The sequence below is a fragment of the Vanacampus margaritifer genome, chromosome 14 (genome assembly GCF_051991255.1).
Source record: "Vanacampus margaritifer isolate UIUO_Vmar chromosome 14, RoL_Vmar_1.0, whole genome shotgun sequence".
NCBI classification, from domain to species: domain Eukaryota; kingdom Metazoa; phylum Chordata; class Actinopteri; order Syngnathiformes; family Syngnathidae; genus Vanacampus; species Vanacampus margaritifer.
This window is the reverse complement of record NC_135445.1, coordinates 3,972,146-3,996,304: the sequence shown is the minus strand read 5'-3', so window position 1 is coordinate 3,996,304 and position 24,159 is coordinate 3,972,146. Positions and strand designations below refer to the sequence as shown.

The 24,159-nt window shown below is 40.6% G+C and overlaps 1 protein-coding gene across 1 annotated transcript; it reads right to left on the bottom strand.

The window, feature by feature from the left end:
* Positions 1-1,414: 1,414 nt before the first annotated feature.
* On the bottom strand, positions 1,415-24,159 carry tnfrsfa (tumor necrosis factor receptor superfamily, member a). The gene is made up of 10 exons (XM_077542643.1): positions 23,945-24,159; positions 10,300-10,495; positions 9,315-9,446; positions 7,393-7,504; positions 7,149-7,282; positions 6,968-7,063; positions 6,842-6,888; positions 5,572-5,862; positions 5,452-5,488; positions 1,415-4,180 (listed from the first exon to the last, which is right to left on the bottom strand). The coding sequence occupies exons 1-10, from the start codon at positions 23,975-23,977 to the stop codon at positions 3,879-3,881; spliced, it is 1,380 nt and encodes a 459-aa protein (XP_077398769.1). The 5' UTR covers positions 23,978-24,159; the 3' UTR covers positions 1,415-3,878.

The window sequence follows — 24,159 nt, the reverse complement described above, 5'->3', positions numbered from 1 at the left end:
TTTTAGCATTTTATTTTGGCGTTAACAACCAAACTCTAAAGGCACACAATAGCTCATAGCGAGCATATAAAGTATCACACTAATGATATATTTTTTTAGTCTTTACCAACACGTGTTAGCTCAGAGCTAACTAATGCGTTTTTGTGTCTTTATGGCACGCAAAACTAACGCTAGCTCATACCAAGCGAACTAGGAGGCATGCTAGTGCTAATGACTTTACACACTGTAAAACACACGTGCTAGCTTTTAACACGCTCTAAAATACACAATAGCCTAACATGTTAGCTCATAGAGCAAACTAGCTTCAGTGCTAATATTTTTTAATGCCGTTTAACTTTTTCTAGCACCTTGACTGACCAAGTACTGTTTCTAGTGGCTAACTTGGTTATAAGATGCTATTTGTCTATCCTTGTCTTCCAGGTAGATTTTATGTTAGCTCTACAGAATATGTACTATTTTCTTGTAGCTTGACTTACCAGTTGATCTAGTACCTTTACAGACCATGTAGCCTACTTTTTCTCACACTTTGGCTGATCAGGTCCTGATTTTTGTTTGCCATTTGTCATTTTTTGGCTGACCAGGTAAAAAGAAAGAGTACCTTGTTGGACCAGGTACGGTTTTGAGTTCCTTGGCTGACCAGGTTCAAAAAGTTTCATAGTCAGCTGTGTGAACCACAACAATTGTCTGCTTTACATTCAATAATTATTATAACAACAGTCTCTCTCTGACATCAAACATAAATTCCTGTAGCTAATCAGTTAAGTAGCCTAGCATTTTCCCTGGAAAAAAAAAGAATCACGAGGCTGCTTGTCATCTGACTTCTCCAGTGGGAACTGGAGCGAAGCTCCCACAGCACTAGTGACAGTAAAGATCCCCCCCCCCACCCCCCAGAGTGGAGTTAGGACCGCCTGAACAATGACAGCCTCTGACCACAAAAAGAGCAGGAGACACGCTCGTTATCTTTTATGAAGCTTTTATCAGAAGTAATTTGTTCAAAATCCACAAAGTAAAGCCAGCTTCAAACCAAAATGGCCGGCCATGTGTTTCACAGTCTTGCTTCTTTTGGGATTTTTTGTGCATCCTGTCATGATGGACATGGGGCGGCTTAGCTAATCACGCAAGAGCCCAAAACTGTTTCACTTTTTTTTTCTTTTGACTAGTTACATATCATACATGATTTCCAAGGTAGTAATTCCAGGGGACTGACTAGATACAGTGGGAGTTTTGACTGCTTTTTAATCGAATCTTGACAGACGAGGCACGTTATTTCTTGCTCCCTTTGCTAGTGCTAATGCCTTGGCTGACAAGGTACGCCATTTAATAGCTTGGCTAGCCAGGTACCATTTAACCTTGAACCAAGTTCAGCGAAAATACTGAAGTGTAAATATACAAATAAAAAAAAACAACACAAAAATGAAATATAATAGTCGTTTATTGTCTGAACAGAATTGAAAACAATTCAAACAATCCAAAAAGGTGACTCTGTACAAAATATTTATTCCAAATGTACATAAAAACATACTTCTTATAACTTACAACTCAACTTTATTTCTTCCATCAACGGGATGCGGATTTCTGCTGCTTCACTCCTACAATCTATAAAGTCAAACAAATACGAAGAGGCCAACTTATAAGAAAGTCACGTGACCAAGCCTTGAAATTGGTGCAGGATGAATTGTCTCTTGTCAACCACTAGATGGCAGCGCCAGCACTGAGCATCACGATACAGTAGAACACACGCCATCTCATAGACACACACAAACAAATAGAATTCAATTACATTCACACGCACACACAAAAAACAACAACACACACACTGTGAGGCTCACTGCCCCCCCCCCCCCCCCAAAAGACGGGGGACAATATGAATACAATGTTGAGCTGTTAAAAAATAAATCTTAAGTTCAGAACGAAATGGTTTCCTTCATTAAAGCAAAGCTGGACAAAAATTTCCCGTACCTGCCACCATCATTTTTGCTTAAACTGTGAATTCTGCCTAGTAACAAGCACAGGGGGTGGGGGAAAAACAGCTTGGTGTTCGTTTTTTCACGTGTAACAGTATGGATACGCAAGCCTCAATTATCCATATTTATAACTTCAATAAAACAAAATTGTGTCTGCTCACCTCCAAATGAAATGTAACAATAGCGCTTTAAGTAAGTGTGGCAACGCTACGAGGGTATAAATAAGTAGCGCTAAAAATAAATATGACAATAAATAAAAAGGTAGTGAGGGAAGTTGACTCGGCTGACAAAGTTGTACGTCTGTGAACATTTTGGCCAATTGTCACAAACATTGTGCTGCAAGACTTCGTTTTAGTGTAGCATAATTTGAACCGACTGACAATGCGTTTTTAATCACTGATCGGAATATATTACTGGATAGCCGATAGCCCATACACGCCCGTGCAAGCCGTTGAAGCCACAGGGCGGCCATCTTGCTCCTCCCATCACCATGCAGTCGACAAATTCGGCCTTCGGAGGACCCAGCCTTGTGAATTTGGGCACAGGCTGTATGTATATGTACAGATTAGACATATACAGCTCATAGGCTCTTAGTATAGGGCTGGGGTGCCGTCACTATTTTTTAACAGGTAAAAAAAACAAATGAATTAACAAGTGGATGTAAACATCATTAAGCATATCATTTATACATGCATTTAAGGCATTTATAGGATAGTATGCCGAGAAACGTTTCTTTGGAGGAGCAATATGGCGGCCTCGCGGCTTCAAAAGACCTGGCCTATCGGCTATCCAGTCATATGTTCAGATCAGTGTTTTTTATGAAAGGAACAACTAAATTCTTCCTAACGAGTAGTGTGGCTACGTCCTGTCAGTTGAGGACAGTTTACTAAAAAAAAAAAAAAAGTTTTAATAGCACATTTTACAAGAATAAAGGGACTTTCCCCCTAAAATTATAAATTTACATTTCTTAGAAAACTTTACAATAAAAATGGATCTTAATCGCACAATAGTTTTTTCTTTCAATAAATCCCAATCTTACAAGAATGTGGTTTTGTTTTATAAAAATACAATTTTATGAAAATAAAATTTAGAACAATCATTTTGTACAGAAATAATAATTTTATAAGAATATAGCCATTTTTTTTTGAAAAACATAATATTTTTAAATTGTTATTTTTTAAGTCCTCATATGAGAATAGCTCATAAAAAAAAAAAATCATAATTGTATGAGAATAAAGTCGCATCTTTTGTAGGAAAGGGTCGCAATCATACACCTTTTTACATAAATTGCAATTTTACAAGAATAAAGTCGGATTTTTTTTGTCTGAATTGTATAAGAATAGTTATTTTACCATCTTGCTGGAATAAAAAAAAAAAAGAGCAACATGTCTTCATTTTTTTTTTTTTTAAAAAAAGGCATAATCTTACGAGACCAAAATCATAGCTATGTTACATTCTTAACAATTTTTTTTGATGATACATAAAGAACCCAAAACTTTTTTTTACGTAATAACTACGGTGACGTCATTGTGCCAGCAGTGGGCGTCATTTTGTCGATGTGGGGGGAAAAAAAGAAGAAAAAAATCAGCGCAACAACATTTTGCCAGTGGAAGGCAGTGCATCAAAAACGACGACGACCAAATCAAACAATCCTAGTGACAGAAACAGCTAGCGTGACGAGATTGTGCCAGTGGCAGAGAGGGCGCTTTCGAGACGTCACAAGCGCCAGACCAGTGTATGTGCTCGCCAGCAGGTGGCGCGCCTTTCTTTTTCACCATGTTATTTCTTCTTCTGTTGTTTTTCATCCGAGCAGCTCGACTTACCCCTTTTGTATGCTCATGCATCTTCCAAAGAAAAACTACTGGCTCTCGATACGAGGAGGTCAGTCCAACAAAGAGGCTACGGCGGCGTCCCTCAGGGAGTGTAGTCGTGCTTGTAGTAGCCTCGCCTAAGCGCCTCGGAGGCGATGCTCTCGGCCGAGCGTCGCTGGTCCAAGTCCAGCAGGACCTGCAGCAGGTGGTTGATGTCGGCCTTCAGGCCCTGCTGCTGCATCCAGTTCTTGAGCAGCTCGTAGACTTTGTCGCCGGCCGCGCCGCCCTCCGCCAGGCGGATGTGGTTGTCGCTCACGCCGATCATGCGGAAGAACTTGTTGTGGATCCGAACGTCCAGGTACTTGTCGAACAGGTCGAAACTCTTCTTCAGTGACTTCTCAGACTCTGCAAACGAACAAAGTCGCGCTATTAGAGTCAGGCGTGCCCGTGTTGAGTGAACAATTGCCATAATTTTACTTTAATTATTATTATTATTATTATTTTTTTTAAAGACTGAAAAAAAATTTTTTTTCACAAGACTAAAAAGTAGTTATTTTTCGAGAATGTAGGTCGTATGTTTTGAGATTAAAAGAAGTATTTAAAAATGCAATCTAATAAAGACAGTCATACTTTTTCTCGGCAAAACTGATGTTTATAAAAAAGATTTAACAAAAAACAGTTATTTCAAAAAAGAAAATCACCATCTTACAAGAAAGTTTCAATTTTTTTAAAGTTTTTTTTTTTTAAACAGCATTATTAAAAAAATAAATAAATCACTTTTTAATAAAATAATAGAAAGTTAATTTTTTTTTTAAAGGATTTTCTCCCCAGCTTTATTTCAGAAAAAAAAAATACTTTTAAAGATTTTGAGTTGTATTTCAATTCAGGATTTTGCAAAAGTTGTTTTAAGAAAATAAACGAAAGTTGCAATTTTTTAAGGATTTATTTTTAACAGCATTATTTCTGAAAAAAAAAACAACACTTTTTAAGGTATTCAGTTCAATTGAAGATTTTAAAGATTTGAAGTTGTATTTCAATTCGGGATTTTCTAAAAGTTGTTTTAAGAAAATAAAAGAAAGTTAAAAATATTTAAGGATTTTTTTTAAACAGCTTAACCATGAAAAAAAAACACTTTTAAAGATATTAAGTTATATTTCAATTTAGGATTTTTTTTTTTAAAGTTTTTTAAGTCAAAAATCCTACGAGAATTAATATTTTTTGAAGGAACATATTGCAATCTCACAGGTACAGTCTGTTTATTCTTAAGAAAAAAAAAAATCCTAATTTTACAAGAGTGCATTTTTTAAATAATTTGAATGGCTGATAATTATTGATATTTATTTTTCTGTATATTTGTCGTATTGGCTGACAAGTGACAGTGTGTAAAATTCAAAAAATAAATAAATAAAAAAAGAGGAAAAAAGCAATCTTTTTTTTTACTCTTTATCGTTACTCTACTAATTTTCTCCAATTTATGTAATATTTTTGAAGCTCGTGCTTGCCAGTTTGAAAGCAACTGCCTTACACAACTTCTGAACTGACGTGAACTGTTACGCTTGGTGAAAACAAATCTTAAATTAGCCGCCCTCCCTCTCGCTCTTTTGCCACCCGAGGGCTCGACTTTGGCTCTTTCCGTGATGTGTCATTCGGGGAAGCGTCAGCCCGGCTTTTCCTACCTTGCAGCGGTAGCAGGCGGTGCTGCAGAGGATCCTCCTGAAAACAGACCAGACTCGGTGAAACAGAAAAACACCAAAACATCCAAAAAGAGCTTTTTTTCCCGAGCGATCCGAACGAACCATGGCGGTGGCGCTCATCCTGCAAGGTTCGGGGCTCTGCTGCGGGCTGTCCCCGCCGGACGAGGCGGCGGTGGGCAGCGCCGACAGGCTGGTCTGCGACGAGCTGGTGGTGTTGGGTAAGCTGTCGCCCAACCCGCGGTCCTCGTCCTCCAGGGGCGGCGACGCCTTGTTGTTGGTCATGCCCGCCTGCGTCTCCTGCAGCAGCGGGCGCGACTCCGGACGGGAGTGGTCGCCCTCCAGGCCGGCGTTACGACTGTTCTGGCACTCTTCCGCTGTGGGGGCGCTCTCATCCTAACGAAAAAAAAACACAAAATCAGATTTAGTCGATGGTTATTCGTCATCAATTGGTTGACATAAAACGGCTCAAAAGCCAGGTTAAAAAAAAAAAAAAAATAGTGTTTCCACTTTTAATGGATGGATGCTACCAATACACTTGTAAGAAATCTTAGTTTAACTGAAATAATGTGGTTGCAAAAGTGTACACACCCTCTTATAACTGGGGATTTGGCTGCTTTCAGGATTAACCAAACTTCAAATTCAAATGGGAATCGACATTTAAAGTTACTATGACGAACGCCCTACACCAAAAGTTCAGATATTCTAGTAGGCTTTTCCTGGCATGTTTTTTCTTCTTCTTTCTAGCAGATGTCTGAAAGGTTTTGTGTTACCACTGTAATGCCATGAATTAATTCCAATTGAACAACAAAAATATTTTGACTTCTTTTCCCAATAATAAATAAATAAATAAATAAAGTCACTTTTTTTTTTAAGTTGCAATATTATGATTTTTTTTGGGACAAAATAAAACATTTTTTTCTGTTCAAAAATATTTATTTAAGCAATTTTTAAAAAGTGGTTTTATACACACATATATATATATATATTTAAGCGGTTTACTGACAAGCTGTTCACTATCGGCACCCTTTCACCGAGTTACCCCAATGTAAAGCTGCCAGTTAGGAACAGCTGGTTTGACACCTTACACCAGGGTTTCGCAAACTTCATGTTTTTTTTGCCAGGGACGCCCCCCCACCCCCCTACTGTAATGCCATTAATCCATTCAAGCCCGAAAAAGTACTTTTGTTATGTGTTAAAAAAACAAAACAAAAAAAACTTTTGTATAAAAGCATCAAATATGCTAAGAATATAAAGATCGAAACTGGTTATCTCAAGTGTTATCTACTGTAGTATTTGTGTGTTGGATGTGTACATCGTGAGTTGCGTGCTCAACTTGAGCCAAGAAAAACCTGCACGTTCGTTTTAGACTTACAATCGGAATCTTGATGATTTCGCTGGTGTCGCAGTGACTTTTGGCGCCTGTCAAAAGCCGACAAACGGCATTTTGTTAGTAAAATGACGACGTCGTCACAGAAACGTGGCCCGGGCCGGGACTCACACATTCCCTGGAAGGAGCAGCGCTTGGCGGCGAACCACCACATGGCCAGTCCGCCGGCCACCATGGCGAAGACGAGGCAGCTCAGCACGGGAACCACTGCAACAAAAAGCGAGGCCGGTTAGTATGAAAAGTGACAGGTCGCTGAAAAACAAGGGGGGGGGAAATAACAAATGGGCATTACTGATATCTCTCGGCGAGGCGGGTGTGGGCGGGGTTCGGCCCGGCGGCGTTTGAGTGGGTGACGGGTCTCGCTTGCGGCACACCGTGTTGGAAAAGTGCGTGCACTTCTTCACCTCCTCCTCACCCGCTTTGCACCTGAAGCCAATCCATCAAGCAATCACCACGGATACGCCACATTTCCACGTTCGATTGGTTGACTTAATGGATTAAAAAAAATAAAATAATAATAATTTTTTGTGACTTACTTGGCGCAGCGTTTGCAGACCTCGCAGGCCTGATCTGGCACGCAGAAGGTTCCGGCTCGGCACTGACACCTGGTGTCTGACGTGGTGGTGCAGGACGCCGTCTCCATCTCGTCTGTGAGCCGTTTGCACAAAATCAACACAGCACATGTGGAACTTTCAAGTACACAAACACATTTTTGTCTAATATTTGATATAGTATTTTTTGTCGACATCTAATATTGTGTATTTTTGTACACACACACACATTAGGGGCGGAAATCTTTGAATGTCTCACGATTCAATTCGATTCCAAATTCTGGTCCTGCGACTCGATTCAGAATCGATTTTCGATTAAGAGCGATTTTTGATTCAAAATGATTTGATTCACAATGAGTTTTTGCTCCAATCTATAGATGTGCAAGGAATTGTAATGATCTACTCCAGTCTGACTCGCTAATGCTAATTAGCGCGCTACTCGCGGCACTTTTGTCACTCAAAAAGAACGGCTCCACGCTGGAAAAAGAAAAAACTTTTATTGGAATAACTTGATCGTGACTTTTTCTTTCTACTCTCTAATGTGGCTACAACTTTACAGCGTATCGGACCGTGTGGAACCACACTGCCCCTCAGTGGCCAAACCGGGTACAACATGAACAGCGCTCCAAATAAAGGCACACAGACAAAGGCAAGACAGTATAAAATAATTTAAATAAAATCGATTTGGGGACATTTAAAATCAATTCTGAATTGTACCAAATGAAAATATTTTGGGCACACCCCTAATATATATAAATATATAAAATTGTAGTGTTAGATTTTTCTGCAATTTTAGCTTTTTTTAAGATTTCTATGTTTTCTTGACTTGCGTTTCACCTCCAAATACAATTACATGCTTTGTCCAGCCGCAAAGATGTTTTCCCAGGTAGGTGAAAAGAGGACACCGGGTAGTTTGGGTGTGGAAACATTCCGAGTCACAGGCAAAGAGGAGCGATTATCCCCAAAGTGCGAGCTGGCGTAACACGAGCCCCTTTTCAAGCGGGACACAAAGACACCACGCCCGGACCGGGGCAGGTAAGCCCCCTCCCTCCTGGGACGCGCTCCCATTGAACGGCGGCAACAAAACCACAAAAGACACGCCCTTTCTCGCCGAGTAACTTCATCACTTGCCTTTGTTGCGGTGGCGTCTCGAAGAGCACAATAAAAGAAAAAAAAAGAAAAACAAGGATCCACTTTCCCTAATGGCCTGGTTAGCGAAAACAGGAAAAGGCCACTGGAATGACTCCCTGCTAATTTGAAAAATGAGGATTAAGATTTTGAATTGGAATTAGCATTACTACTGGATTTCAGATTCTCCCATGGACAGAAAACAAAAAGAGAAAGAGGATGCAAACTGTTGCATTTATCTTATTTTTGTCTTCTACATTTGTTATTTTTTCTCGTTCCAATATCTCTGTATTGTAAAATAATACTAGAGCATTACTACTCCAATATTGTTTTTTTCAATTTGTTAAATTTTTTGTATTTTTCATGTCTGCAATATAAATTTCCATCTTTTTTTCCTCAATTTTCAAATTGTATTGTTCATCTAATTTTTAGTATTGTTCATTTTTCTGATAACACTTTGCATCTAATAATTTTCACACTTTTCCTCAAATATGTTTGCATTTTCCTGATTTTTCATTTTTTGTCTAATATTTGTATTGTTTTCTACCATTTTGACAAATTGTGTCGAACATTAGGTATTTTGTAGCACAACTGTATTCTGTAATTACTTTTATTTCATAAAGTTCAAATGTCCTACAACGCCTCTATTTTATATTCAGTTGTCCATAATACATGTCAATAATTTTCAAGTGATTTATATTGATGTTACTCTTTAACAGTATGTCACAAAAATGTGAAGTGGGGTGCGCATACTTTTTCTATCCACTTTAAGTGTTTACCTTGTCGACAGTGCGTGCAGGGCAGACATCGGTCCATGCCGTTGGAATGTTCCGTGTACGTGTGTCCTTGCTCGCAGGGAGCGCACGCCCCCTGCTGGTGATCACGCTCGCACTCCTTCTGCACAAACGTCCCTGATGATGACAACAAAACCCAAACATGGCCAAGGTCAACAGTTTGCAAAAGCCCTGTTGATTTGTGAAACACATTTGATTTTGGCTGATATGCAAGTCAGGGTACTTTTCATATTTTAATATTTTTATTTTATTTAATATCTTTATGTTTTTCCATGTAATAATTTTCTTTAAAAAAAAAAATCGAATATTTGTGCATTTCTTTATCTAAAATAGCGACATTTTTCCTTTAGTATTTTTTTCCCCCCAATACTTGTTTTGTATTGCTTTCTATTATTTGTCTGTAATATTTTATCTAATATTTCTGTCTTTTGCATCTATTATTTTTGGATTGTTTAATTTTGGCATTTCGCCTCCAATATGTGTGTATGATCCATATTTTTATTTTTTGCACGTTTTTAAATCAAAAATTTATTTTCCCCATCTAATATTTATGCTTTATAATATATATTTTTTGTCTAATACTTTTGCATTTTTCAGTAATTTATTTACATTTCTCTCTTTTTTTAAGTTTAAATTTTCCATCTTTTTCTTTTGGAGTTAGGTTTCTTTAATACACTATTTTGAAATTTTTTATCTAATGTTTGATGAATATTTTTTAAGCTAATGTTTTTACTTTTCATATAATATTTCAGATCTAAAAATTTTGCATCATCGCCAAATATTTTTGCAATTTCCCCCCAATTTATGTGTATTTTCTATCTCTGTTTAAAAAAATAAATAAAAATGTTTTCAAGCATTTCATCACAACACCCCCGTAAACTAATATTTGTACATCTTTCACCTAATATTTCAGTTTATTTTCCATCTTTTTGCAAATGATTTGACAAATCCGAGCATAAAACGGACGTACCGGCCTGGCAGTTAAGACAGCAGAGGCCTTGGTAGTGGTACTGCAGGTTCTCCCTGCAGGTCCGATGGCGGCGCAGGAGGGTGATGTTCCTGAAGTCGTCGTCTGCGGCGGCGGCGGCGGACCACTGGGCCGCGGGGGGTTGCTCGGCCGCTCGGCACGGCGAACTGGCGAGGAGGAAGAGCGACGCCAGGAGCACCTGAGGTGTGAGCAGACAAAACAAAACAAAACAAGACTTTGCTTTATTGGCATGGAATGCGGTTGCACAGACCAGCTCTTTCAGTGGAGTCACATCAAAGGCCACGAAGATTCTTCATGGGTTGCCTTCTGCCTGCAATCTGCACGGTGATTCGGAACATCTGACCGGAACATTTTCCGTGGGAACGCAATTAATGCATCAGCACCCTACCGCGTGTTTGGCGCTACATGCTTATGACATTTGTTTACTGGCGCGCTTGTCCTTATTTGCGTCACGGGTGAGCTGGAGCCGATCACCGGCAGACTTTGGGGGGAAAAGGTACACCCTGGACCCATCGCCAGTCAATCAAACGGCACAGATAGATAAATAACGGTTTACACCTATGGACAATTAAGTGTCTCGAATGAAGCGAACGTACATTTCTGAGATGTGGGAGGAAGCCCGAGTGCCCCCATGGAAGCACGAGGTCAATCAACAGCAAAGGCCACACAGGAGGTCTTGAGCCAAGAGTTGATGCCAAGACTTTAATGACAACAAAATAAACCGATTCCACAAAAAAAAAAAAAAAAAGACAACTTGCCAGATGATTGTGCAAGCAAACCAACAAAAAATGAAATAAACATTATTTGCTTGTTGCGGTCACTTGATTTATTTTGTGGTGTTAAGGAAAAAAAAATGGCTGTACTTCTACACTACATTTGTATTATTTTTAAAGAAATGACAAGAACGACAGTTTTAAAACTTCTGCTCGGAGCGACAGTAGTTAGCTAAAATACTTTTGATGCTAACCTCACATGCAGGAGATTATTTATGATGGCCCCCACATTTTTGCCTCTACAAGTGGCCTACTTTCCAAAATTATTATTATTTTTTTAAACAAATGATCAAACATGAAAGAGTTTTGATCCACACCATTTCAAACCAGTGTTAGCTAATGTGGTTTTGTGGCTAAAGACAGGCTAGCACACGTTAGCATAATTTTTTCAAAAGAGCTTCTTGATAGGACCAACGCCGGTGTTAGCGGTGTCCGACGCGATAGCAAAGCCATTCATGCGGCAGATAATGGCCGTCTTGTGTAGGTGGGCTTCCCAGAAGAATACTGGGCAGTGCTGCTTGAGTTGAGGGCCCCCGGGCACTGACGTTTTTCTTCGCAGGCTTTTCAGTGCGTCAACGTGAGAAGGGCCCCATTCACGGGCCAACAACAAGCTTTAGTGTCTCGACTTCAAATGACCCACATTCTTCCAACGCGGACGCTTTGAACGGCCCGACATGCGACACCGACGCAACGCGACACCGCCGGGATAAAGGAGAGGCTGCGTTGGAGGCTTTTGTCTCACACGACACCACACAGAAATCCTTAAATTGAGTTTGAAAAAAAAAAAAAAAAAAAACATATATCAACATATACCATCAACTTTAACACTTAATTCAAGTTTCAAATGAGTTATAGCCTTACGTATGTATGGAGGACCAAAACTGCCAAAATTCAAAATAAATAAATGACTAAAAGTGCAAATAAAAACAAATATAAAAAAAATAGAATTCGAAAATTAAATCCCTCCCCCCAATAAAAATATAAAATAATAATAAATTATATATATATATATACACACACACACACACACTTGTATTTAAATTTTTAATATCCATTTTTATTTTCACTTTTAGTCATTTATTTATTTTTTAATTTTGGCAGTTTTGGTCCATACTGCGAGGTTGAAATGTTATTCAAATGAGGGGGTGTGTCTCGAGTTGGACTCCGCCTTTTATTGGTCGAGTGAGCGACTTGGCGAAGAAGGAAGTCTCGCCGGCTTGCATGGAGAGCTCCAGCAATGGACGACTATCTTGTCCACTGTCACCTCGACTTGCGACTTGCTTAGGACCGCATCCTCATTTGAATAAAATTTCGACCTGGCAGTATGGACCAAAACTGCCAAAATTAAAAAATAAATAAATGACTAAAAGTAAAAATAAAACCGAATATAGAAAATATAATTCAAAAATTATTATTATAATAATTATTTATGTATTTTGTTTTTTTTAGTTCCATTTATATTATTTTTTGGGGATTTAATTTTCAAATTATATATTTTTTAATCCGTTTTTATTTTCACTTTTAGTCATTTTTTTATTTAATCATTTATTTATTTAGAATTTTGGCAGTTTTGGTCCCCCATACGTACGCACTTCAACGCAAAACGGGTCTCAAACCCACGGCCTGGGGCCCATTTGCGGCTCACAGGATGATATTGTGCGGCCCCCTATACTTGACATCAAACTTTAATATTAGTGCGGCCCCCACCTTTTGTCATGTCGTTACCCTGGATGTCTTGTTTTTTGTTGTTGTTGTTTGTTTTGTAACCATTTAAGGGCCACCACAGCTCAGGCTAATACCAGCTTTCGGAAAAATGTAGCACAAAGCCAAACCGGAGAGATAGGTTGGCCAATTGCAAGCAAAACACGAGACTTAATGTTTTTGGGTTGATCACAGGGGCACACCGACAGGGTGCGTCACAACCCATCGTCCATAATCAATATCTTGAAAAAACTATATTTATTGGGATAAACGGATACACTTATAGGATGTCGAGGGACAAGTAAAGATGGAGGCCAAATGCGAGAAGCCAAGGAGGAGGACGAGGGAACAAGCGGGACTCCTGGAGTGTCGCCATGCCTTGTTGTCGGGAAGAACTTTTCCCTTCTATCTCTTGTCCTGTGACCCCCCCCTCAACCACCCCATGCCGCCACCCTTCTCCTACTCCCTCTTCTGCTTCCTCCTCCTCCTCGCTGCTCACGTCAGACTTTCCAGAGTGGCTGTGAGCAGTCACAATCGGGCCTTTTACATCTATCCAAACATTGGACACAGGCAGAAGAGAGAGGAAAGGCGGGCGATGGGGGCGGGGGTATGTATGGTAGCGGTGGTCTAGCAAGACTTGGACACAGTGCGTTTGTGTGAGAGCACAGCGGGAGGCGGGAGGGGGACGTCAAGAACACTTGATGAAGTGAAGGCTCGCGTGAAAAGATCTGCGAGGAAGCACATGTGCGCCGCGGACATAACAGGAAAAAAAAAAGGCCTGGGAAAAAAAAAAAAAAAAAAAAAAGAGAAGACAACTGGTGATCTCAAAGTGCAACGCTACACCAGCACGACAAGAGTGTGACATCGCAGGAAATGTTGGGAAACGGTCGCTATAATACGAGACCCCGTGTGGGCGTCGAACAAATGCCTGGTTCACTCATGCAGAGATAAAAATGTGGCTACGCGAGCGACGACTGGCCGCAAGAAGTAATCTCGAACAGTTATCAGGTTCACTTGGTGAAGCTACGCTAAGCTAGCCGTGTCTCAATGCTGTCATTAAAGTGTATTCAAGGCATTTTAACTGAGTTGCAAACTTTATTAATGTTTCTCTCCGTCTTTTTCGCCAACACAGACTACTTCACGCAGGTTGCGATAACGATGCTAGCATCTAAGCTAGCCTTAAAACATGCTATGATTAATTGAGGTCACCGTAATGCAGAAAATAGCCTTATTAAAGAAATGCTATTGTCAACAAAAAACATCAACACTGTTACACGTTTTCTTTGGAAGCTAGTCTAAGCTAGCCTTGATTTATGCTACAAACTTTATTGATGTTTCTTTACGTCTTTTTCGCCAACACAGACTACTTCACGCAGGTTGCGATAACGATGCTAGCATCTAAGCTAGCCTTAAAACATGCTATGATTAATTGAGGTCACCGTAACGCAAAAAATAGCCTTATTAAAAAAATGCTATTGTCAACAAAAAACATCAACACTGTTACACATTTTCTTTGGAAGCTAGTCTAAGCTAGCCTTGATTTATGCTACAAACTTTATTGATGTTTCTTTACATCTTTTTCGCCAACACAGACTACTTCACGCAGGTTGCGATAACGATGCTAGCATCTAAGCTAGCCTTAAAACATGCTATGATTAATTGAGGTCACCGTAATGCAGAAAATAGCCTTATTAAAGAAATGCTATTGTCAACAAAAAACATCAACACTGTTACACGTTTTCTTTGGAAGCTAGTCTAAGCTAGCCTTGATTTATGCTACAAACTTTATTGATGTTTCTTTACGTCTTTTTCGCCAACACAGACTACTTCACGCAGGTTGCGATAACGATGCTAGCGTCTAAGCTAGCCTTAAAACATGCTATGATTAATTGAGGTCACCGTAATGCAGAAAATAGCCTTATTAAAGAAATGCTATTGTCAACAAAAAACATCAACACTGTTACACGTTTTCTTTGGAAGCTAGTCTAAGCTAGCCTTGATTTATGCTACAAACTTTATTGATGTTTCTTTACGTCTTTTTCGCCAACACAGACTACTTCACGCAGGTTGCGATAACGACGCTAGCGTCTAAGCTAGCCCTAAAACATGCTATGATTATTTGAGGTCACCGTAATGCAGAAAATAGCCTTATTAAAGAAATGCTATGGTCAACAAAAAACATCAACACTGTTACCTGCTTTCTTTAGAAGCTAGTCTAAGCTATCCTTGTTTTGTCATTATAGCTTATTGATACCTTAACGCAAACACCAACATGTCGTCATGATAGCTTAGCAGTGTGGGAAAAAAACGTTTTTTTTTTTTTTAAATTGTCGACAAAAACACTATCAAAACTAAGTTTTCGCGCACTTTGGTCACTTGGTCGAACCTATTCATCTAGCCTTGACTTCTGATGTAATTTTAGCTTATTTATGGAACATTAACACAAACACAATGTCTTAAAAATTTTAGTTTTTTTTAATTATCAAGAAAACATACTGAATAGTTTTGGTAACGTTTCTTGCCACTTTGCGGTCACTTGATGGAAGCTAGTCTAAGCTAGCCTTGACTTATGTTGCACCATTATAGCATGAGAAAGCTTAATGTCAAGATTAATTTGTAAAAAAGTTTTTATTGTCAATAAAAAGAAAGCAATAAAGTGGTAACACTTTACGGTCACTTGGTTGAAGCTACTGTAGCATAGCCTTGACTTGAGCTGTCATTATAACTTACTGCAGGCAGCAACACACAAACAACCTAAGTTTTGTCAATGTTTATTGCCACCCAGCAGTCCCCCCCCAAAAAAAAAATTAGAAAGCATCTCTTTTGTTTCCATTGAACATTTAGCGCCGTCAAGTCTGCCTAAATGATCATTTCAAACGGCTAACAAAACAGCAGCCGCACAAGATGCAACATTCCCTCAACAGAGCGTGTAAGTTGACATGTTTATCCACATTAGCGGCGTCAAGTTGGAGCACATACATATTTTTGGCTAGCCACACTGCGGCAACACTAAAAGAGAGGCGGCGGCGGCGGGGGGTGACCGTAACCCCAGTGCAGAAAGCCTCCAGAAAAGCCTCCAGAGCCACAATCCCTGGAGGAGGTCCAGTCCACTTAGCACAGAGTGCCATTGTGATGACGGTGGCGCTTGTGCTCAAGTTAAAGCAATTAAAAGTCGCAATCAAATGGAGGGGGAGTGCTTCCTCTCAAAAAAGGTTCCTCTACTGAGGACAGGACATCCGCAGAGCTGCTGCTTATCAATGGGCCATTTTAGCGGCGGCCATTTAGCGAAAGCGCGCATCCTCCAAGTGACTGTACAAACAAAGCGGCAAGCCGCAAGGGCACGTTTATTCAATATTGTCCAGATGATTTTAGTCAGAGCGGAGCAGTAAGCAGGGACGACGTGTCCCCTATTACAGGGCCGCATCCTGGCCGCAATCATGCTTTTCTCATTAAGGGCTAATCCTCCAGCAACAACGGTTCCAAACTTGAGCAACACGAACAGGGATAGAGTTTTTAAAAAGGTGTATTTTCCAAACGCAAAACAGGTTGTTGCTAGCGTACAGTGACTCTTTGACTTGAAAGCATAAAGGGATACTTATTTAGCCATTTTCAGATGTGAGAGGGTAATATTTTGGCCATACATAATGTGATAGCTTCATTATTTTCAAATACAATTAATACCTTAAAAAAAAAACATTTTGTACTTGCTGTCGACTGAAGATGACATCACGCGTGCTCATTTAAAGGCATTAATTGTTCATGATAAATAATGAAGTTATCACATTAATTATAGACAAAATATGAACTAAATAAGTCCAGTATCCCTTTAGTTCTGTGACCATGAATGTAACTCAGATCAACTTTCCCCTTAGAAATGAATGGAAATGCGATTAATTCGTTCCACTCCCCTAAAAACACAAACACATTTTTGTAATGCGTTTTCTAAAATGTTTGAATACACAATGTGTAATTCTTTTCATTTTAAGTTTCATTTACAATAAACTTGAATTGCGACTGGAACTGGGCAATAAATGGATTGAAGAAAGAGAAGCACACTTTTAGTGTATTTCTTGTTTATTAGTGTGAGTTTTGTTTCATTTATATTTTCGTCCAATATTTGAGATGTATTTTTCATTTTATACTATTTCTTTGTATAATGTCCATTTAATGTACAAACATTGCCGCATGGAAAACCATTTAATGTTTGTATTTTGTCATATTTTTTTCCCCCTCTAAATTTGTTTTTTTTCTTTTTTTAAATCCTGATATTGTATTTTTGCATTTCCCCCCCTTACTTTTCCAATATTTGAGGATTTTTTATTATATCTTTCATTGAATTTTTGTGTTTTTCCAACTAATATTTCATTTTTATCCTAAGTGTTTTTGCTCTTGATAATGTATTTTTTTCATTATTTTTTTTATCTGATGTATTTTGCATCAATCAGAATTAGTTTGGTCTATTATTTTTTTCCTCATTATTTTGTCCATCTTTGTATTTTTAAACTAGCGTAACTATGTTTGTCAATATTTTTGGATTTTTCCTCTAATACTTTTGTACTTTTTGTCTAAAATGCATTTTTTAATGAGTGTATTTTGTCTGACATTTATGTATTTTTGTGAAACATTTTTCTTGATCTTGTCTCTAAAATGCTTATGCTTTAATATTGTATTTCTAGACACAATGTAATACATCAGCATGACTGCTCTGGCTCCCGTCTTGTGGCACCCGCATTAGTAAATCCCTGACGCCGTCACTTTGCTGACTAGAATCATGATACCAAATTTTCCTAGCGTTTCATCTGTAACTCGAACAGTGGAAAAAGCGTTGCAAGTCTGCCGCTGCAGTTCACGCAATGCAGTTAGTCTTTGAGCGCTAGCCAAACAGCGCTAAACGGCGTGATTTGTTGCTCCAAGCCAAACAACTCCACTAGATTCCAAACAGCAGGCGGCTGGGAGGTCAAAGTCAACAACGACTCAAACCAACCACTAATCACCAAACTCCGCCCACTTTCCGCACCGAGGAGTTGAAGCTGGCCCTCGAAACCAAACGAGCTCCTCGTAAACGATCGTGACAAACGAGCGACATGCCTCTCCCCGCCATCTCCATGCGCGCCTGTCCTTATCGCCATCGCCTCCCCCGAGCCGCCAGCGCGGCGAGCATCCAAACGTGCCCGCGGGCCAAGAGGCGGCCATGTTAACACGTTACAGCTGTTACTGACAAGCCAACAAACGCTGGGCTCAAAGCAAGACTGACATGTGCGCGTTGAATGACGACTAGGAGCGTAATGAGTGCACAGTAATTGCAGAGCGCGTTCAAATATGACATGAACGCAATTGCACTTGGCTGCATTCACCTCATCAAGGCCTACGCAACAATTCTGTCACTGCAAGTCGATGGCAGCCAAAAATCCACTGAGCAAGCTGTTCAGTTTGGTTGAACACATAATACTAGCAAATCAGAAACCTAATTTAGACCAGTAGTCCCCAACCACCAATTTGTGGGTTAAATTGGTACCAGGCTGCAGAGACTCTACAAATAATCTTTTATGACCAGTGGCAATGGGTGCTAATGAGGCTAACCGCTCTGCTGTTTCAACCATACGTATAAAGGCGGCCTTGTCGGATGGCCATTTCGCTTCTTCTCAGACCAATAAATGGTGAATCCAGTAGACGGGCGTGTCATAAGTCTTCGTTAAATTGACCAATTAGAAGACTTAATGCCAAAAATGTGATTAATGACTACGTGTTAAACCAGTAGTTCCTAACTTGGGTTCGATTGAGCCAAAGGAGTTTGGTGTGTCAGTCTTAGAGGTTCAGTGGAGGTCAAGACATGCGCACACACACACACACACACACCAGACTCATAATATGATTCATGATGACATGCAATGCCTGGCTACAGGTGATTGCGCTGCAATGCTGCAGGGAATTTGGCGCGCTCAGTAGTAAGCTTGTGACGGTTGAGGTGGTACATCGTGTGATTTCCTTATTATTGTCATCCATTCATACTAACTATATCCAGCAAAAAAAAAAAAAAAAAGTAGTTTGACGAATATGTGCAATATGAATTTACATGCATAACGGAACATATGGCGTTCCACATGGTTCAATTCTGAGACCTCTGGTGTTTTCATTGTATCTGCTGCCTTTGGGTTCCATCTGAACTCATTCACTGCCATTGACGGTTGTAGATGTCAAAAATTTATTTGAACTATTTTTATTAGTTTAACATTTTTTTCCCCACTTTTGTTAACAAGAGTATGAAAACCTAGATTTTGTTTTATTGGACATTTAGAACAGGGGGAGCCCTAAGTGGGACCCGAAGCCGGGACCTTCTTCTTACAGGGTGAGTGCACTAACCACTTAACCATTCATCCAGTTAGGTTCAACAGTGCAGAAATTTTACTTGTAGTTTACACAAGTGTCCGTCAACCTGGGAATTTAAGACGGCTAATTGTCATGTGAAGGATAATTGATTGCTTTGGACAGAATGTTTACGGACTATCCTGCGAGCATGGAGGTCTCAAGAGAAAGAGGGTGTGTGTTTAGTCCGCATAGGCGGGGCGGGGGATGGTTCCGCCCCTGATGACGTCAGAGTGAGCACCCGCTCGTTTTCTCGTGTTGGGAGGGGCCCGGGGGCTCGGAGAGCAGAATGACCTTGAATTTCTCAGAGGGCGAATGGAGGAAAGCACCACTTTGGTGAGGAATTAGCATTTTAACATGGCTAAAAGATAATTAAAAAAAAAAAAAAAAGTAGATTATTCATGTTACTGCCCCTTTAAGAAAACAGTGATGGTTCTTTTAAAGCACTCTAGAAATGTTGTTGAGTGATGGCAGTCAGTGTCCTAACTGCATGATTTGATTCGCAATGCCAAATTTAGCAATGCTAGTCCAACACAACTATCTAGCAAAACTAAAAGGAACACTTCCTTAAGCTGTAACAAGGTTTACGACCTACAGTACTGTGTTACGCGTTGAAATGGACAGTAAAATTGAGTCGTCAACAAGACGACTGATCTGGTCAACCTCTGTGAATTGTTAGACAATCGTTCCTCAGGTGCAGAGACACAACGGACCTCCTAAAGTTCCTGGGGTCAAAATGTACTATTCAACAACTTAAAGCTACAGTACAGGAACTTGTCAGTCTTGTACTCCCGGGAACTAAAAGTTAACACTCAAATATGTTGAGTGCTGCAGACGCAAAGTTTTCTTATTTCGGCCTCCAATGAATTACCCAGTAATGAAATTCACACAATAGCTCTCATGGTCCACACTCGGACACAATGGTCCGAGTTCCTGAGTCGGGAAAGTGCTACAAACGTACTGACTCTTGCCATTGAGTGTCTCAGTGGTTACTTGGCCTCTCAGTGTATCTCCCGCGACGACTAGCCGGCGTAAAAAGTGTGGCAAAGTGTTGAAGTATGCGTGTACAATAGCGTGTAGAACGAGTGCACGAGTGGGAGCGTGTGAAAAGCGGCGGCCCCCTCCTCTCAGGGAGAACAGGAAGCTGAGACAATACAGGGGCTTCATGCGGCACAGTCACAGTCAGCCCCCCCCCAAACAGCCTGCAAATTGCGCGCACACACACACACACACACACACACACACACACACACAAAACATATCCGCTGGGCAGGATATTTTTAACCGAGCAATGCTTGCAACCCCGCGACACACATTCTTGAGTTTCCTTAGGAGGCGCGCGCGTGTCGCTCGCAGGTTAGGCGACGTCGGCAAACAATCCACGCTAATGAACGTCCAGGCTGGCGCGTGACCCACGCTGATGTGAAACACATGAAACCAGAAAAGCCTACTGGGAGTTTGGGAGAGTTTTTTTTTGTTGTTGTTGTTGTTTTCTTTGCCCGACCAAAAGGACCGCCGATGAACGCCGGCACACAGTCAGACATGTGCGAGGCCCGCGGCGATGGGCAGAGGCTTTTCCAATCTCGATTAGGCCGCTCACAAGACGGCTGGCAATGTTGGAGAGGAAAGAGGAGGAGGGTGAGGACGAAGACACCAATGTGAGGGGGGGTGACTAACAGATTGAAGAATGCTTTGCCTGGGCAAATCACATTAGTGCCATCAAAGTGAGCCTTTGTGCTGCGGCATCTGGCGTCACAAAGGCATCGCGGCAACAATGTGACATTTTCTAAGCAAAAATCTCATTTAATTGCTTTAGGGATGTTTGATAATATGTATCAGTCGATAAAATTTTTGAATCGTAATTAGTCGCATGACTTCAATAGTTAGCTCACGATTAATTGCAAATTTGATCCGTTCTAAATATACAATTTTTAAAAATTTCACACGCTTTGCAACATAAGCGGGAAACAAATGCTTAACTAATAGAACTGTGGCTGCATCTTTGTCATTGATGCAGTACTTTCATAATCATTCATAAAATTGAGTTAAAATTAAAAAGATGTACTGTACTGTAAAAAACTAGTGCGATATTGATTTGTGTTGGTCATTTTTCTGCCACTAGATGGCATAATCGCATTTGTAAGACGGTGGCAGCATTTTTCTTTTCATATTAAAGCAACACTAAGGAACTTTACGTTCACGTTGATTATGGCGACGCCATATGGACAAAAAGCGGTACTGTTATGTCTGAAGGAAGACCACATTTCCTATGAGGACAAACCTAAACCTGAGCCAAAATGGCCGCCACATGCCATAAGTTGCAGCTAGCCGGTGTTAGCAAACAGCTAACTATTTGGGAAGTTGAGGTAATGAAAAGGCCCACCGGATTCCTCACTATAAAGACTCAACAAAAGGCAACTGAAAAACACGGCGAAAATAAATCAAAGATTTATTTATTTTTTTTATAAATGGTAAAAAAATTCACCCAATACATGTTTGTGTCAGACACACTGCTGATAAGCTGTGTCATCCGTTACTTAGCAGTAAAGCTAAATAATAACATTGACGTCTGCTTGAGGCAATCTTTTAAATGATTTATGAGTCTGTGGTAAAATTATTGCATCAATAAAGTTGGCGTGCAATGCTAAATAACATTTGAATGTGTCGAATAGTTGCTTTGCTCTCGTGAACTATTGACGTCATCCCGCCTTGCGCTGGAATGCATACTACTCCGCTGCCCGGGCACACCTGAATAGGTGACACTTGCCCGAGTGAGTCAGCCGCACTCTGATTGGCCGAGCCAGTCACCTCAGCAACAACACGAGGGCGGCGCCCCCCCGCACTGCGGCTTCGCTAATCCCCCGCGTTGACGGAGCACCTGCGCCAGGCGTTGCCGGCCGGTTGCATCATTCCGCGCGGCGCCGATAAGCTACGCTAGTTTGGCCCGAGCTTGTCCCAGATGTCGTTCCCTTTTCTGTACTGCGAGATGGGGGTAGTGGACATGGGGGGGGACATTTCCTGTGTGAAACCACACCCAGGCAGACTCAAGAGATAAGCATCAAGTTTACAGTTGCAAAACGATGCCCCCTAATATCACGGCATGTGTGTACAGGAAATGGACGGGACAGGCAGGCACGTAGGCGCGCTATCTGTGTGTATTGGGGTGGGGAGGGGTTGGGGATTAGCCTGCAGGCAGAGTCGGTGTGTGTGGGTGGATCAAGGGTGGGGGTCCTGTTTCCTCGCATTCCCCCCAGCAACAAGGCCACTTGGCGAGGCCTCCTCCAGAATGTTCTGCGGTTTACACAAAAGATAAACAGTGATGTCGCAGCTCGACATGAGAGAGAGGAGGAGGGGGGGGGGTCTCGCACAAGTCGCAAAGGTCTTTGCCGAGGTTTGGGGGGGGGGGGGGGGGGTCACATGACAGTCCACTGATGATAATGTGACGAGGAGTCACAAATAGCATACGCTAACCTGGACTCAAAAAGTGACAAAGCGACGTATGACGACAGTATCGCGAAACAGAGAGAATCAATTTTGAGAAAAATGAAACAATAAAGTTGTTAAAGCATTAAAAAAACACACAATGCTGCTTCACTTTGTTTAGTTTTACCTCTAAAAAGTAAGAAAAGGAGCAATGTCGACCGTCAACATTGGTGTTTCGATAATCGATACTATAATGGTAAGAGAAGACGATGTTTTTTTTTTTTAAACAAGTGAAATTTGTAGGGCTGGGTATCAATTCCAATTCCCTCAATCGATTCGTTTTCAAGTTTGATTTGATGTAGCTTTTTCCCCGATATGATTCGATTCACTTCAATCCGATAGATTAATGATTTAGTTTATTAATGAAAGTAAAATTTGTATGACGCAGAACATCTCATAAATACGGCTTTATTAAACTAGGACATACAGTGGCAGGCCACAACCATTTAAATGTTCTTCCATGGGAAGGCAGAAGGTACAGTATCCACCTGTTGCCATTCATACAACTCATGGCTTCCTGCCAGTAAGTGGAACAGCTTTGTGTTCTATTACACAAACACAGATTTTACACTGAGATCATCATTACTTCAGTAAGACTTTTTCTTTTTATATATCTTCCTTTAACTAATCTCCCTAGCTTTTAACCAATTGAGTTGTTTCTTTATTGTATTTTTTTTTTTGTTTGCTTTAAATATGCAACTTGTGCTGACATCTTGCTTTTTATGTTGAAGCACATTGAGTTTATGCTTGCCATATGAAATGCGGTTTATAAAAACAAAATTGACATTGACAAATAACAAACAGACCTTGCCTCCCTAGGACAGATCACGCAGGGGGGAAAAATAGAAACAAAGAAGCATTTAATTGCATTATTGGCATACAATCGCACGCCATACACAAGATAAAAAAAACAACGTGAAAACGCTGCAGAGGGGTCAACAAGCGATGAGCACAGAGAAATTGGCAACGTAAAATGACCGCCAAGGCACTTCCGGTAGCTTCACCCGACGGCGAGTAAGCGGCATTGACTGTCCATTGATATGGCACAAACACACACACTCTCGACTTTCACACACACACACACACACGTTAGCTGAATGGCTAACTTGGCAACAGGCGGGCGGCCGGTTCCGGTTCAGTCTGCTCCGGCGCCACAAGTTAATATTGACCCAAAAGTTCATCGAAATTCGCACCCGGCCTCTCTACTGTCTTGATCACGCACATTGTACGTAATTAATCTTAAATAATTACCAATGGAATACAAATACAGATCTTACAGCATTTTTTTTGTGTGTGTTTTTACTTACGCAGAATTTCCCGACAGCCGGCTTGGTGTTCATGTCGGAAACCCCCGTGAGACTTCTAAAGTCTAAAAAGTTTCTTGAATTAAACACGTCACAGTGCGGGTGGGGGAAAACGGTGATAAAGAGTAAAAGAAGAGGAACAAACAAGCTAATCCGTCAGCCGACTTCTCTCATGAGTAAAACTTGCGAGCGGCTTCCCTCTACACTTCGCAACTGCC

What these genes read in the sequence shown, in the direction of transcription:
- tnfrsfa (XM_077542643.1), bottom strand. Translation starts at nt 23,977, where the DNA reads ATGAACACCAAGCCGGCTGTCGGGAAATTCTGC. An exon ending in CGGCTGTCGGGAAATTCTGC is followed by an intron (nt 10,496 to 23,944) that starts GTAAGTAAAAAC and finishes CTCACACCTCAG; the next exon opens with GTGCTCCTGGCGTCGCTCTT. An exon ending in CGCCTCGCCGAGAGATATCA is followed by an intron (nt 7,064 to 7,148) that starts GTAATGCCCATT and finishes TTTTTGTTGCAG; the next exon opens with TGGTTCCCGTGCTGAGCTGC.